The 14,226-nt window shown below is 36.5% G+C and overlaps 1 protein-coding gene across 4 annotated transcripts; it reads right to left on the bottom strand.

The window, feature by feature from the left end:
• Positions 1-916: 916 nt before the first annotated feature.
• On the bottom strand, positions 917-14,209 carry impg1a (interphotoreceptor matrix proteoglycan 1a). 4 transcript variants are annotated; one of them, XM_055185311.2, is made up of 19 exons: positions 14,166-14,209; positions 12,804-12,965; positions 12,373-12,552; positions 11,501-11,683; positions 10,820-10,986; positions 10,655-10,689; positions 10,510-10,556; positions 9,588-10,432; positions 8,482-8,631; positions 8,260-8,318; positions 8,151-8,171; positions 7,893-8,071; positions 7,725-7,786; positions 5,707-7,599; positions 5,413-5,632; positions 5,067-5,277; positions 2,302-2,487; positions 1,732-1,811; positions 917-1,281 (listed from the first exon to the last, which is right to left on the bottom strand). In XM_055185311.2, exons 3-18 carry the CDS (start codon positions 12,464-12,466, stop codon positions 1,766-1,768), a joined length of 4,398 nt encoding a protein of 1,465 aa, XP_055041286.2. In that variant the 5' UTR covers positions 12,467-12,552; positions 12,804-12,965; positions 14,166-14,209; the 3' UTR covers positions 917-1,281; positions 1,732-1,765. The 4 variants fall into 4 exon arrangements, with proteins under 4 accessions (XP_055041286.2, XP_055041287.2, XP_055041289.2 ...); XM_055185312.2 differs by having other exon boundaries at positions 12,373-12,511; XM_055185314.2 differs by having other exon boundaries at positions 12,373-12,505.
• Between the last annotated feature and the right edge of the window lie 17 nt (positions 14,210-14,226).

Below are 14,226 nucleotides of genomic sequence, written 5' to 3'. Positions count from 1 at the left end.
ATAAATAATCAGTGTTTTTTTTTTTTTTTTTGTATTCAGGATTCAATTCTTTGAATAGTACTAATACTGTTAAGATAAGTTTTCACTGGACACAACATTTTCAACTCTATCACAGAAACTTTTTTTCAGTTACCTAAAAAAATTACAAAAATAAATTTTTAAGTTTTAAAAATAAAATTTGTGATTATCTACTGTTTACAAATAACTAAAATATAATAAGTGAGCTAAAACTAAAAATTCTAAATCATCTTGAATAATTCAGATACTAAATTATTTGTACATTTGACAAAATTGGGTCATTTCTTGTAATCACTGTACAAAAAGATTTGTTTAAACTTAAAAAAGAAAGTTACCTGGTTGATTAATATTAATATATAGTAATATATAAATATTACACTGTAAAAAATTATTTTGTGGCTTAGTAAATAAAATGAGTAAATTCTTTTTAAAAAATTATTGTTTTTTAACCAAATTTTAGGAAAAAATAACACAAAAAGGTGAGTAATTTTAAATAAACACATTATTTAGTAAATTTAACAAAATTTTATCATGTAAAATTTGTAAGAAGGGAATTTTTTTTTTAGTAAATCCAGCGTATTATTTTTTTTCAGTGTAGTTAACATAAAAATGTTTGGGTCAACTAATATTTTTTAAGTTGAATTATCTCATCATTTTAAGACAAACAGGTAACCTTCTTTTTTAAGTTCAACCAACTTTTTATTTTTGTACTTTTTATTATTCGTCACCCCAAGCTGTAAAATAGCAGCATTTTTGTCAAAAAATAAGTTAGGTCAAATTAAAAAATAAGTCAGGTCAAAACTTAAAATAGTAGGTTGAATTGACTTACAAAACCAAGTTGTTTTAACTTCATGCTGCATTTTTTACAGTGATAACATAAATCAAAAACTGCAAAGAATTCAGCAGTATAGTTTTTTAACACAACCATGCTAAAGGACAAAAATGTCTCCACAATACATGCAGGACAATTGATATTTAAACACCATGTCATAATTATTTCCCCAGCTACATGAAACACTTAAAGTTTTCTCTATGACAATACAGAATTATTTCCTCATTGTGAGGAAACTCCAAATAATTTCTGTTATTTCAAACAGTCCACCTGAAATATTGATGAGTTTCTCAATTTTCTCAAGAGATTGACAGGTAAAATATAAATAAACAGCACTAAGACTTCATTATTCGTTCTTTCAGGACGTATGGCCACTCATTTGAAAGTCTTGAGAAGTACATCTAAACCTCGTGAAATGTAGCCACCCGTTCCTGTTAAAAAAGAAACATGTTTTGCATTAATGTTTGCAATATTTACTGTATAGGGATCTGTAGGTTTAAAGCGCTTTATCACAAATTACATTTAGCTATAACCCACCGCTTTACCTCGGACGACATTTAATAACTGTTTGTATTCATTTTTGATGGATTGATGTACTTTTTTTAGCTGTAAAATTGGGGCTCTATCCAATACCATTAATAACCTGAATATTATTTAATATAACTTGGACTGTGTTTGACTGAAAGAAAAAGTCATCTACACCTGGGATGCCTTGAGGGAGATTAAAATATGGGCTCATTTTCTTTTTTGGCTGAACTATTCCTTTAACTACACACCCATGGAAGCTAATATCACAATGTAAAGGATAGACTGCTATAAATAAACAACAATACTGACAGTTTATAAACTAAAACACAAGGTAATGTGAGATGTGATCTTACCTCAATGAACGTTATTATAATTGTGTAAATCTTCTCATGGTGAACTCGACAGGCCTGGTATGGTGGTCTGCTCTCGCTCTCTACAAATAAAGACAACATACAGGCTAAACTGAGTAAAGCTTAGATATCAAATGATAATAACAAACCAGGTGATAATATCACCTAAGAAGGTCTGAAGGATCGCTGTAAAGAAAAAGAGAAAGTTAAAAGCGTGTTGTCTGCAAACCATTTAGTTGAAAATGATACAAAAAGTTCCTTGTGCAATGTCCTGTTTTATTTAATTTTAGGGAGTAAGAACAGATTTAGTTTGATTCACATTTCTTAAAAATAATTGCAAGGCAGCAAAAGTAGTTTTTGAGAGTACAAATAAAGACTAACAAATTGATATTATATATTCATTCATATATACTATTATTGTGTTTCTTGCTTACTGTACATATAAAAATCTCTTTGTTAATGTTTTTTATTGATCTGTTTATGTGCTATATTATCTTTGTTATCTCAATTGACACAACAGATGATCTAACCGCAATAGTATTTAAACAAACGGACGAAAAAAGACCTGCTTACACTAGAGTTAGTGTCTTTCTGGTCCGTACGCATTTCCTGCACAAAGATAACAAGATAGTAATGATGGCATATTGAAAGGTCAGGCCAACCATGAGGAACACTAGAGAAAGAAAAGGGTCTAGAGGAACGGAGACCAGCTCTGCACATCTCTCCCCGATAAAGTGCCAGAATTTACCTACGGCACATCTAAAAGGGTCAAGAGACACAGTTAGAACATGTACTGTACAATACAGCAGCTATTCTTCACCGTAACCACCAAAACACTCTACTGTAACATCCCAGTTTTACAAAAAGTCTAATCTCTGAAGGGTACACAAGCAAATTTAAACGTTTGCCAAAATATATAAACTCTGTTCCTTAAACTACTGAGCTGCCCTCTAAAGATGTTTTTAACAGTCATTAAACCTACACGTGATAGATTTAGAAGTCCCCCTGTAGGGAAAATCCAGTTTTTATTGTTGTTTATATGCCAATGTGGTGTTTTTAATATGCTTTAAAACAATCAAGTCATATGCAAATTCATCATTCACCATTGCTGGATATTTTCTACATAAAATTAGAGACAGTCTCATTAATACGTCACAAACATGTAACCAATCACATCATTACACATGGTAGATAATATGGATGCTGCATAGACTCAAAGCCGAAACGATTGCAGCACTGCTGCTTTAGGTCGACTTTTGTGATGATCACACATTCAGTGTGAATGCTTTAACCTGTTAACATCAGCGCTAACAGTATACATCCACCTGTAGCACGCGGCGAGCTCAGTGTTGTATTTGTAAACAATCCACGTCGTTCATAACCACGGTCCGTATTTTGTTGTTTTCACGTCTATGGTAAACAGTCGCGAAGTTGCTCATGACCAAACAACATTGAATGAGACGACGTCAAACCGAAAATGCGTTTTTAACAACAGTACTGTTTGCACTTTAGGCTTCACAGAGGGCGTGCTAAGGACGTCGGCAATTCGGCGGTAAGCTGTTTTAAACAACTTTGGTGAAGAAATGTGGACGTAAACTTCAGGTGTGCTCGACTTTCAAGCAGCATGTGTGTGGAAACGTCAGTAAACACTGCGGGGGTAAACGCGTCATCTGTATTAAAAAAAGCTATGATTGGCCCGAAGCTGTCAGCACGGTCTGACGTCGTCCGTTCTAAATACCGGTAATCCTATAATTTTCGTTCACACACAGCGCTTACCGGTAAATTACTGGTAATCTTACAACCTGTCTTACTGGTAAATTGAGAGCACTGATTTACCGGAAAGGTTCTGTTCACACATGACGTGTTAACGGCAATTTACCAGTAAATTACCAGTAAAGACTGTATGTGTGAAGTGAAAGGGACTAATGTTAACGCTTTTCATTTACTTTGCGTCACTGGTTGACAAAATAAATTGTGAATCCATCTGTGCCGCGCCACTGGCATTGCTCACTGCAAAAGTTGAAAAAAATCTACATTTTTCAGACATCAGCCAATCAGATTACCTTATGCAAATGACCTAGTGCAGGGTTCCACAAATCTTACCCTGGAGGGACGGAGCACTACAGAGTTTAGGTCCAACCCTATCAAACTTACCCACCTGTGATTTTCTAGTGATCATGAAGACCTTGATTAGCTTGCTCAGGTGTGTTTGATCAGGCTTGGAGCTAAACTCTGCAGTGCTCTGGCCCTCCAGGGTAAGATTTGGGGAACCCTGACCTAGTGCAAACGCTAGCCAAATACATTTATGCAAGACTGAAGAAAAGAGGAGCATAAAAATGGAGGAAATGTTGATCATTACAGTGGGTAACACTATAGCTACATCAGCAATCGCTAGCCCAACCAAACCGGCATCCATTAGCGGTTAAAACAAAAGCTGTGTTGTATTGCGTTCCACTGTGATTGGCTACTATGACGATCACATCAGGGCCATGCTTCAGACACACTCTCCGTCAAGCTTTAACGCTGACGCCCCTTGTGAATGTACCGTAAAAGATTATTGCGGCAAACGTGCGGTACACGTATGCTATGTGTGAAAACAGACTAAGCATTAATCTGTCTGAAACTGCTAAAGTAGCCTCTATTTACGAATATATCTATGGTCCGAGGTGGTCCAAAGAGTGGAGGCATAGTCATAGATCTGCGTATACTAAGTAGGTGAAAATCAGTATGCGAGGGGGGTAGTATGTCCGAATTCAAAGTAGCCAAAAAGTAGATGGCCTACTACTTCCGAAGTGTGTATTCAGTAGACACTTTACTATCCCATGAGCCCCTGGGAGAGGGGTCGCCCAAAGAAGAAGATGAAGAGGCATCATCATATTCAAATATGTTGGAAAGTGGTAATGATACTTTATTTAACCCTGGAGAACCCACGGGTCAAATTTGGCCAATGTTAATTGCTGCTAAGAATAGGGTTCTTGGGTTCTCCAGGGTTAAAAATATAAACGCATAGAAAACTGGTGTTCCTTTGTGGTTAGATTGTGCTTGTTCAACATCATCCAGGTTTACGGCTCACTTGTTGTTATAAAGCTGTATGTTACATGATGTATCAACATGGTGGATGTTATTCGGCGGTATTTCATGCATCTAATCCAGTATGCATGTCACAGTATGCGATTATTTCCCAAAATCGAGATACAATGAAGGCAGCTCACAGGGTTTTAGAAACAGAGCTTGAGTTGTAAACGTGATTTAGTAAATCAGTTGAGGTCAAAACATGGCATTCAGATTACAGTGTGTCATAACTTTTCACATCTATCATTGGTTGTTTGCTAAGGTACCTGCAAGCGGCACCATGCCCTGGCACAATCTCACATTCTCCTCCATTGAGACAGAAATCAAGTTGGACAACACAGAGACTCTGACATGTCGATCCGTCCAGTGACACGTAGCCTGGGTCACACAAACACTGTGCCTCCTTTGTCCGGCGGTTCACTGTGCATTTGGAAAACTGGTTGCAGGCAAGAAACTTGCAGGGGTCTGCTTCATCCGCTACAAATGAACAAACAAAAATTTAATCCCATTCTTAACCTTTTGTTCTGAGAACCATCTAATGTACTCTGCATTGAATAGACGTGGTCAACAAAAACTGATGTTTTTTAAGCCCTGTGTGTCTGTGATTCTCACCTGGTTCTATGTCTAAAGAATGACTGTCGATCTTTATGTCCAGACGTTTGGATGCAGCATCACAGAATTCCTCCAAGACACACTGGACAGCCCGAGTGATGTTGTATGGCACGGACTTGGCGAACTTCATCTTGCTGTTGACCACCACGCTTCCATTTCTGAAGTTGAGGATCTCTAACTGCTTAAAGCCGGTTAGGTTAGACTGTAGATATGGAAGTAGCTGTCCACAGAGAAGACAATAGCTTAGATTCTGCATGTACACCTTTTAAAAACATGTCAAAGAAGTGAACTCACCAATTCGACAAATCTGTTTTCCAATGATCTGTATTCTGTAGAGCTCTTATTGAAAAGATCTTCCGAGAATAACATGTTCGTGACCCGCAAGCTAAAAAACACAACCAGCTCTTTGCCTTTGTTAGCTGTGGTCATTGAAGGAGTTGTCAAATACTTCAGTGACGGTGCCTTTGTTGTCACCAACAGATGTCCATCATCTGGGAAAGAATATCTACTATCGTAACTTAAGAAATCAACGGTCTCTGCACTTACTACATCCATTTGGTCTAGCTCAGTGGCTGGATCTTTAAAATGAATAGATGGGTTCCCAGTTTCCACATTCTGCACTTTGACATTGTCCAGATCCACAGGAACAGTGCTATGGACAACAGATGATTGTGCTCTTCCGGTTGGCGAATCATATTCCTCTTTACCAGGTGTTGATACATCTGTGAAAACTACTGTATAAAGTCCATGGTCTGCCGTTAAAGTTGTCGAGGGTGGATCAGTAGCAGATGTCTTTACAGTCCCATGTACTACAGGGCCAGCCTCTGTTTGTGTTACTTCTGGCTTTTCACTTTCTCCAACAGGTAGGTCTCTGTCTTTCTTCAAATCAGGTAGAGACTCTGTTACGGTAAATTGACCATCAGTCAGAGTCTGTTCTGATACTACGGTCTTGTTCTCCACAAATGGTTTCTCAAGAGCTTCCTCAATAACCTCAGGTTTGGATAGTTGGTCCTCAAGCCCAGTGTCTTCCACGTGTTCTGGTGTAGTATTGTCCAACCCTGGTTGAACACTGCCAGCTGGCACATAGGACAGATTATCATTTTCTTTAGGTTGGTAATAGTCAAACTGTTCAACAGGGTAAGTCACTGACAATAAAATCCCTAGTGGTTCAATCTCTACAGGAGGTTCTTGTGGACCTTCAGTAGACGATTCAGGGACATCACTTGCCATCCCCACATCAGGTCTTTTAGTGTTGATAGTTTCCCTTGAAGGTCCATCAGCATCTGTCGGAAGTTCCACCACATCACCCTCTTCATCTTTAGGTCCTATTAATTGAGGTTTCTCTTGAGTTACTTCTGTTGGAACAACATCTTTTTGCTCTACTTGTACCTCTTCATCATTTTCCATAATTTCTTCTACTGATAAGTCTGTAAACACCTCTTTGTCTGATTCTGCTACCTTTTCATTTGTTTTGTTACCTTCTGCGATCGTATCTTCTTCAACTGTTACTACAGTCACTTGTTCAAATCCAGTTACCTCAACAGGCTTAACCTTCACCTTGAGTATATCAACATCAGACGTGGTCTCTTCTGGTGGTTCATTCAGCACCACTTTAGTTCCCTCTTCATCCCCTATTCCCATCCCAGTATTCACTGGTGGCACCTCTGGAATTTCATTAGAATCTGTCGCTTCAGATGTAAAATAATTTGGCTCAGTTGATGGTTGTAGGGTGATGGTGGAGTCAAATGTGACAGGCAACTCAGTCCTCAGACTATCCATGGTTGCAGAGGTGAACATAATGCTGGTGGTGGTCATTGGGTTAAATATATTGTCATCTTCAGGTATAGTGTTTACATTAAAGTCACTTTCTGAGGAAGTTTTCAGTGTGGTGTCAACCTGTTCATCACTTGGCACCAATGAGACATTATCTCTATCAGTAATAGTTGATTTGCTGTCGTCTTCACTAGCAGCTTTATCTGGATGATTTTCTTTTATGAGTTCACTTGTTTCACTTTGAACAGTTTCAAGTGTGTGTATAATGACTGCTTCATTCTCAGGTTCCACTGTTGGTTTCATTGTTGTGGTTATGGGGAAACTTGCAGCAGTTGTTAAATCCAGAGTATCCGATGAAACCTCAGTATGTTCGGTTGGAGAACGAAGGTCCTTATATGGATCTTGATCAGGGGACTACAAATGAACAGGTGTACTATTATTTTACTGATTTTTGTTCAATAGACATGAAAAGAGATGATGCTAATGTTACTACATAATGTATTAGCAAACCAGAGAACTTATTGTACAACACAAGTCACCTCAGTTATGACGTCTTCAGAAATTGTGGTGACGGACATCATTGTTGTGGGATGTTTTCTTCCTGATGAGAGAGAAAGCAAAACAGACAGTGCTCATACCTTTAACTTCTACATGCTCATAAGACAAGAATTATGTTTTTGAACGATGTGACACCTTTATCCTTTTACCTGTGTCAAAGGTCAGCGAGTTAAGATCAAGAAGAGATGCTTTTTTACTCAAAGCTTTAACTATGCTATCCTTCACACCAGAAGAAGAGACAACTGCACCAGTATCTGAACTCTTTGTGGCAATGTTCGCTGGAATGGCCTCAAACACCACTGTGTAGACCACTGATATTCCTCCAGACCTGAAAAAAATAAATAAAGGTGATGTGTGTGAAAACGCCACACGGTAAGAACATTATGCAGATTTTTTTTTACATTTACCTCTCAGGCGCATCTGTCTCACTAAACAAGAAAACAAGAGAAACAAAGAAATTAGAACAAAGGGCTTTGACGTTTAAGGGCTTTAAATGATGTTTGCATGTAGACCCACCTAATCCTTAACACCTGTACCTCAATAAATCCAGGTAGGTCGTCGAAAACATGTTGCATCTGCAAAACACCCAAGTCTACAGTTTAAGTGGACACGTGTGTAGAATCAGGCCCACTTCAGGTTAAACACAAGCGCTCATGTGATCATGTGTCTTTACCCCTAACCTGCTTGATTCCTTAACAACACTGAATTCAAGGTGATTGTTTGGTCATTTTCAAATACCTGTTCCTGGAGATGTCGTGAGAGATCATGATATTGAGGTGAATCTGTGTCTCTCAGTATCTCTTGGTACCCAGAATCCATCAGGGTAATGCTGAACTCAATGACCTGATGAACTGGATGCTCTGGAACTACATTTGGAAGATCCGACCCCTGTAGAAGCATCAGAGGAACCACTTAAAAGATTCATAAAGAATGGAGATGCAACGATATATCCAGCCTGATCTCACGAGAATTCATACATATTTTATGAGTTGGCTAATTCGTAGGAATTCATGAAAAACATACGATTCTCATTAAAAACAACAGCAACGAAACCAAACCCCCAACCCCGCACCTAACCCCAACATCACAGGGGTCAAGGCAAATTGTACAAAAACTTACGAATGTGGTCGTATGAATTAATAAGAATAAGCCAACTCGTAAAATATGTACGAATTCTCGTAAGATAGCATTGATATATCTGCCAATAATCGGTATCGGATGGTAAAAGCAATTCTTCACACTATCGGCAATCGCACGATAGTTTAAAAAGAGCCGATAGTCATGGCTGGTATATCCTGTCAATCAAAAGAGAACTGGCAAATGCAATGAATTTGAGCTCTGTGTATAGAAAATATAAAGAAACATCACTAGTTTAATGTTCAATATTAATCGTCATTATATGAATAAATAGGTCAGAATTTAGTTAATGCAAGTTAATATAACCACCAAACTATTGCTATCGGTATCGGCAGATATCAGTCGGTATCGGCAGATATCAGTCTGAATAATCAGCTATCCGGATCAGTGGAATCATTTAATATCAGTGCATATCTAATATTAAATATTAAAAAGTCAATCACACATAGCCTGCAGTTCACAGAGGAGGAAGATGAAGAAAACATTTTTGTAATTTAAAATTTGTACATGTGACATTATTTCTTATAACGTGTATAAATACTACAAAATGTCATGTCATCTGTCTAGATCTCTAGAATAAAATTACTCACCTGCCTTACTTATGGTGCTATATTATGAACACAGCAATTTAATAAACAAAAATCTTTCTTTACACTTGCTTTTGCTTTCTTAATTGGCATGAATAGTGGTCTAATCATGTACACTACCTGTGAGACAGTAGCTGTGTCTGTAGAAGTGTGGATAGTAGATTCAGTCGAATCAGAAGTAGATTCAGTAGTAGGTTCAGCAATAGATTCAGTAGCAGATTCAGCAATAGGTTCAGTAAAAGATTCAGTAGTCGATTTATTAATAGATTCAGTAGGTTCATTGGTAGATATATTAATAGATTTAGTAGGTTCTCTAACAGATTCAGTTGTTTCAGTAGCAGATTCAGTAGTAGGTTTAGTAGTAGATTCAGTAGTAGATTCGGTAATGGATTCAGTGGTTGATTTAGTTGTAGATTCTGTAAGTTCAGCAGTGGATTCAGTGGTTGATTCTCTAGATATTTCAATAGCAGATTCAGTAGGTTTAGCAGTGGTTGATTCAGTAGTAGATTCTGTAAGTTCAGCAGTGTATTCGGTGGTTGATTCAGTAGTAGATTCTGTAAGTTTAGCAAAGGATTCAGTGGTTGATTCACTGGTTATTTCAGTAGCAGATTCAGTAGGTTCAGCAGAGGATTCAGTGGTTGGTTCACTGGTTATTTTAGTAGCAGATTCAGTAGGTTCAGCAGTGGTTGATTCAGTAGTATATTCTCTAAGTTCAGCAGTGGATTCAGTGGTTGATTCAGTAGTAGATTCTGTAAGTTCATCAGTGGATTCAGTGGTTGATTCAGTAGTAGATTCTGTAAGTTCAGCGGAGGATTCAGTGGTTGATTCACTGGATATTTCAGTAACAGATTCAGTAGGTTCAGCAGTGGTTAATTCAGTAGTAGATTCTGTAAGTTCAGTAGTAGTTGATTCAGCTGTGGAAGCAGATTTAACTATTTCAGCCTCAGTCTGGGCTTTCTCTGATCCTACAGTAAATAGTAAAAGATTCGTGTTAGTTTTCCTGAAATACTAACACATCCAAAGACCAAAAACTTTTTTATACCTTCTGTTCCTGGTGCCTCATCGGTTTCTGGCTTTTCATGTACATTTCTATAAATATAATAAGATATATTATGTATCTGTAAGTTAAAATATGAATCTTATTTTGTTATGAATTAAGAATATGAAATAGTGATGATCTGTCTTACCGTTCTTGCACTTTTTCATTATTTAGATTCACCCTCTGTAACGCAAAAGGAAATTTATTACTGTATAAGACAAAACCAAACCATATGTCAGCCATCAAATTTGTGTTTTCAATATTAGCATTTAGCTTTTTAAAGATTTGTATAGTGTAATACTGATTCATTTACTCTGTAGACCATGTCAATGTGTTCTTGAGAACTGCTGAAGTTTGCAGCCAGATCTGAGATGCACAAGGACTCGTGCTGGCATATGTGGACCCATTTCTGGTACTCTGAACTGCTGGGAATTCTGTCAAGAAAAATCCGGAAAGCCTCCCATACAGCCTCCTGGCAAACTGACAAAGTTAATGAATAAATGTGCTGAATCTCATTCAATTTATGTGAGTTTAAATAAATTATTTTCATTTTTTGGTATTGGTTACTGGTAATTTAATATTTTCTTGACTATAAACACACTGAATTAATGTCTTTAGAGTAAAATAAAAGGAAAATAAAAGGAATAAAAAGAACATTAAAGGAAAACACCACAGTTTCTTACCACAACTTAAAACGTGGCAATTTTTTAAGCGGTAAGTGTTTGATGCATGGCTTCTAAATTCATCCCTGTATAAGGAATAAATGGGGCTAGCCTACATGCTAACACATTCACAATGCGCTGTACAAAGATTAAGTGCATGCATTGAAAAAATGATAGGCATGTATTAATTCGTCTAAGTTGAGGTAAGAACATAGTAAAATATTGAAAAACTGTGGTGTTTTCCTTTAATAATAATAATAATAATAATAATACTTATTATCACAATGAAAAACATTTCAACGTAAGCAGATTTGGTAAAGATGTTTGGTTACCTCTCAGTGTGTAGTATGCTTGGTGACTTGCTATAACTTCTCTCACTGTTTCCTGTGGACAAACTTTCACCTCAGAATGAAAGAAATCCGACCTTTTGACTCGATGTTGTTCCATTTCAAATAAAGTTCTCATCCCAGAATTCTGCTTTGACAGGCTTGGTACGTTTGTTGGTCTGAGTATTTCTTAAAAAACATAAATGAATAAAAAACAATCATTTGATATTTACAATTATGTATAAGGTCAATAGATTGCATAGGTCATTCAGAGGCATCTTTCTGCAGAAATACTTTTTAGGATGTTGACATGTATCAGTGCTTTACAGAGATAATCATTGTAACCATTGATAAAAAATGAGATGGAATTCAATGAGTACCGTCAACTGGGTGCTGACACATTCACAAGGCGCTGTACAAAGATTAAGTGCATGCATTGAAAAAATATAGGTATGTATTAATTCGTCTAAGTTGAGGTAAGAATATAGTAAAATATTTTTTCAATTTTTCTGTGGTGTTTTCCTTTAATAATAATAATAATAATAATAATAATAATACTTATAAAGTCACAATGAAAAAGATGTACAAAATATCTTCATGAAACAAGATCTTTACTTAATATCATGTCATAAAGATATTTGGCATAAAAGAAAAATCTATAATTTTGACCCATACAATGTATTATTGGTTATTGCTAAAAATCTAGCCCTATGATTGGTTTTGTGGTCCAGGGTAATAAATGGTTCTTCTACAGCATCACTGTGATTTTTAGAGTGTATGTCACCTTTACAGTATTTAGGTAATCTTTCTGTACATAAATAATAGTATTAAATGTACATACTACTCATAAAATATTTCCTTGTGTTTGAAAGTCTTACCTTTAATTCCTGTGACAGGCAGAATAAAGAGGCATAGCGTGAAGAGTCCACATTTTAAAGACATGGTGAATTGAAGCCGTACATCCAATCCCATACTTCATTTACACATCACAAGAAGTTCAGGTTCTGAGTCCTTTTTCTTGGATATATCCATCAGAAGCCGGACAAGCCATTACGGTCCTAGATTTAAGGTGTCAAGAAATTTAAAATGGAAATGAAAAAATTGATAATAAACACAATTTTTCTCAGGTCTCACAGACTACAAACAGTGAATGAAAAAAGTAGAATCAAGTGAAGGTAGTCCAGGAGTAAAGGCGTAATTTTGTGTGATAGATTACGTAGAGGTAGTCAAAAAAGCAAGCTCTGTTTCGGGAATAATCTGATTATCTGATGCTCAGACATAATCCCGCTTTACCCATGGGTCCACCCACCTCATCCAATTAAAGGCTTTTCCATTCAAGCATCTGTCAGTCTCAGACCCGTCACCTCTTCTGTCCTGACATGTGCCCGAAACACACCGTGTCTGACCTCAGAAAGCATTGTGTCCTCCCCCTGTCACTGCTGGAATCAAACATCCAGCTGTTTAAGTGCACCTGTGTACAGATCTGTGTATAATTATTGGGTTTTCAGTTGTGTGTGCTTTTTAAAGATAGACATCACCTGTCAATGTATGCCCATTGAGACTGACTGCTGCTGAACTATGACCTCTGTGATAAGGATGAGTAGAAAGTTAGAGTATTTACATCCACCATTGATGGTCAAAAGGCTTGGGCTAAAAATAATAAAGCCCTTTTGGCATCACATGAATTAAAGATCCCAGCAGCTTTTTACATGTTAAGTCCATCCCAAATACAACAACATGCAACATGGAATCAGTCTTTCTGATCAAGAAACTCTTTTTTTAAGTATCACAGTTTAAAAGACAATGAAATATTTTATAATAATAGTATTATTATTATTATAGTATTATATAGTTCAGGTATAACATAGTCAGGTCAAAAATGTTTGGCTACATGTTTGGCTTAAAAAATATTTTGTTTTCTTTTTTTGCAAATTTGGACAAACTTAGCAGCGGTGTGTTACGCAAACTCTTTGATTGTTTAGCGGTGGAGATTAACAGGAACCAACCAGGTTATGTCATAAGACGAGGATTTCAACGTGACTCTGAACCAGACTCCACAACTCCGTTGACTTTAATTGGCTCTAACTCCAGTATGTCCACATCCATTAACATATCCTTCTGTTTTCCCAGTTTGAAAATAATATACCATTTAAGGTTTAAAGCTAATTTAACTGCAGTGTTTTATGATCTTAAAGGATCAGATAAACAGTTCATTAAAATCTAAATGTATTTTAAACAAGAATATTATGTTCTATACTGTATGAATGCACTTTTTGGAATATGCATGAATGTACATGACCTAATTGACCTGTTTAAGCATGCATCATAACCATGGACACTAAATAAAATTATAATAAAAATAATAATGGTGCTAATAGTACGTAGTCATTATAATGTGTGTGTTTTAACAGTTTGACAGGGAGTTTATGAAAGAAAACAGCGCCATCTAACTATAAACATAAACCTCCTGTAAACCTATTGCTTAGTCGACAGTAGATTAGTGGTGAAACGTCTCGATTGTTTACTAAAATGTTTAATCGTGTTTATTAATAGTACAGTTTATTTATTAATAGCACAGAGGGCACTACAAGCTGTCTGGACAATAACTTCACAACATATAAAATATCTTCAATAAATGATGAATTAGAAAATAAATAAATTTGTTACAGACCAGAGTCTGATACAGACATCTCCGATACAGACATCGTGCTCTCGAGTTGCTCTCGCGATAC

The sequence above is a fragment of the Misgurnus anguillicaudatus genome, chromosome 18 (genome assembly GCF_027580225.2).
Source record: "Misgurnus anguillicaudatus chromosome 18, ASM2758022v2, whole genome shotgun sequence".
Classification (NCBI taxonomy): Eukaryota; Metazoa; Chordata; class Actinopteri; order Cypriniformes; family Cobitidae; genus Misgurnus; species Misgurnus anguillicaudatus.
The sequence above is the reverse complement of the archived record's forward strand: the minus strand, read 5'-3'. Positions and strand labels throughout refer to the sequence as shown.